This window comes from Diabrotica undecimpunctata, chromosome 7, assembly GCF_040954645.1.
Source record: "Diabrotica undecimpunctata isolate CICGRU chromosome 7, icDiaUnde3, whole genome shotgun sequence".
NCBI classification, from domain to species: Eukaryota; Metazoa; Arthropoda; class Insecta; order Coleoptera; family Chrysomelidae; genus Diabrotica; species Diabrotica undecimpunctata.
Window position 1 is genome coordinate 54,339,320 of NC_092809.1, and position 2,540 is coordinate 54,341,859.

At 35.4% G+C, this 2,540-nt stretch overlaps 1 protein-coding gene across 1 annotated transcript; it reads right to left on the minus strand.

Annotated features, from left to right (window-relative positions):
* Positions 1-500: 500 nt before the first annotated feature.
* LOC140446377 (uncharacterized) lies at positions 501-929 on the minus strand. Its single transcript, XM_072538921.1, has one exon. It carries the CDS (start codon positions 927-929, stop codon positions 501-503), a length of 429 nt encoding a protein of 142 aa, XP_072395022.1.
* Between the last annotated feature and the right edge of the window lie 1,611 nt (positions 930-2,540).

The following is a 2,540-nucleotide window of genomic DNA, read 5'->3' on the forward strand; positions in this document are numbered from 1 at the left end:
AAAATACTTTTTTCTGAAAATAAAACTTTATTTAACACGTTATAAGTGAATAATTAATAAAAAGAACCCTATTTTAAGTAAATAGATAGCTAATTAACCCTGCGGTGCACAGGTGATTTGATACACGAAGGAACGGGTTGGGTCTGAGAAGCCCAAAAATTAAACTAAGAATTTTTTATGTTTAATTTTGTAACAACAGGTTTGCGTTGCATATATTAGAACTACTACTAAAGACAACTTACACGTACATAAAAAAAATGAACTGCTATTATAATATTAAAACTAAAAATATAAAAGAAATTACATATTAGAATATGGCAGATGTTTAAAGAACACCTTGTATATAATTTATTCAGTCATTTTATCAATGCATATGCGACAAACAGGTACGGTATGTTCTAAGCAAATAAATTTTTTACAGTAGTGACACATGCAGCGAGTTTTACGATCTCTACAAAAAGCACAACGCCCCCTTTTATTTTGCAATTCCGCAGATGTTTCTACTGGTCCAACACCACTGAGCTTATATTTCGTGCCAAATGAGGAGATTGAGCTCTTGCTTTTATATTGTCCATCACTAACTGAAGACCTAGTTCTTTTAAAAAGAATCTTCTTCTTTTGCTTGTTTTTAGATCCGGTGTGTTACTTCTCTGTATCACAAATGCATTTATTGCAGCAACATCAAGCAATGCATAAAAGATGACCATGGGCCAGCGTTTTGTATTTCTTGCGACAGTATAGGAACCTCGAAGTTGATCAACGGTGTCCACACCACTTTTCGTTGAGTTATAGAACATTATTGCTTCATGTTTACTTTCGTCACCCGTTGTCGGATCGATTTGGTCATCATGGTGTAGGGTTGACAAAAGAACATGTTTTTTTGGTTTTGGTATATAGGACAATATGACATCTTTGGTAAATCCAAACATAGTTGATTTTGGCGGTCTATTGTTCATTAAAAATTCGGTTGGGATATGCCTTTTGTTTTTCCATAGGGTGCCTACAATTGTTAGACTATGATTTGTCAGTAAGTTTTGTACGAGTTCAATTGATGTAAACCAATTATCCAATGTAACATTCCGGTTGGATCTGAAGATTGGTTAGCAAAGCCGCTCAACCACATCGTTGACTACAGAACTGATAGAATATGGACCTGGTGGTTGTGTACCGGCATATATTTCTAATTGATAAGTATAGAATGTGCGGGAATCCACCAAGGAAAATATCTTCAGACCGTATCGGACCAGTTTTTTGGAAGGTACATTCTAAAACTAGAGCGACCTCTAAAGCCTAAAAGCATCTCATCGATAGTGACATATTGGCCAATGGTATAATATTTTTGAAAATTTTCAACTACATCCTCGAATATGACTTTAACTGCTGCAAGTTTGTGTACTTGTGTCCGTTCGTCCCTTGTACGAATATCATCTAGGCGTAAGCACTTCATAAGAAATCAAAATCTGCGGAGAGCCATCGTTGCCGGAAGTATGTCAATGCCCGTATCATTTCTTTCCCAAAACTCAAAAATTAAAGTTCTATCTCCACGGTAAACTCCAGCTAAGTAAAGCAGACCAATCAGAGCTTTTAGTTCACATATATTTGTTAGCCTCGCATCGGAACTGTCTTTATATCTCACGGACACACGCTCGATATATACATGTACATTCAACAATATGTTTTATAATTTTGTCATTAAAAAACAGTTTCCAGCATTATTTTTCAGTTTTGCAACTTTTCGCTTCACGAATAACTCCAGGAAGTTTTGTTATGATATTTTCTCGTCTAGTTCCAACATTTCGTGATCCGCATATCTTATTCCATTTCATTCCATCTTTGGTATTGTAATAAAGGTGTTGGTTTGACTTACCTTGTGGAATACATTCTAATACGTTTAATTTGGTGTCTGATAAATCCAATTCATACTCTGAGTTATGATTAGCATTTTCATGTTCTAAGTTGCCAACTATAGACTCATCGGAATCTGAATCTTCCTAATTTTCTTCCTCGTCGGTTGCAACTTCCTCGTAGAGATGTTGCAAATGTTTTGCCTCTCTCTCGTAAGAATACATTGTTTTGCTAAGCTCTAAAAACAATACACTGCAACTTTTGTTTTGTACTTTCATAAAAAAAAACTTACATTAAGGAACGGGTTGGGTGTGAGAGAACGAAAACAGATATATCATCGACACTATTGCTTCAATACGCATTCGTAACTGAGGGATTATAGCTAGCTATGCCTAGACCGCCAGGACCGTACTTAGACTCGCTGACCCAATAGAGATATTAGAAGAACTGAATCGGCCTGACAGACCCAACCCGTGCACCGCAGGGTTAAAAAAACAATAATAATTAAAATTTTTGGAATGTGAACAAAAAACCCCAAAATTTAGTATTACTTATGACGTGGTACTTAAATATTTTGTTTCAAAGAACAATTAAATTAATATTCGTCATCAAGCGTTTTCTATTGCTTGTAACCGTCGTTGTGGAATGCTTTAAATTAAATCTTGAATATATTTTTGAGGCATTGCACTCCATTG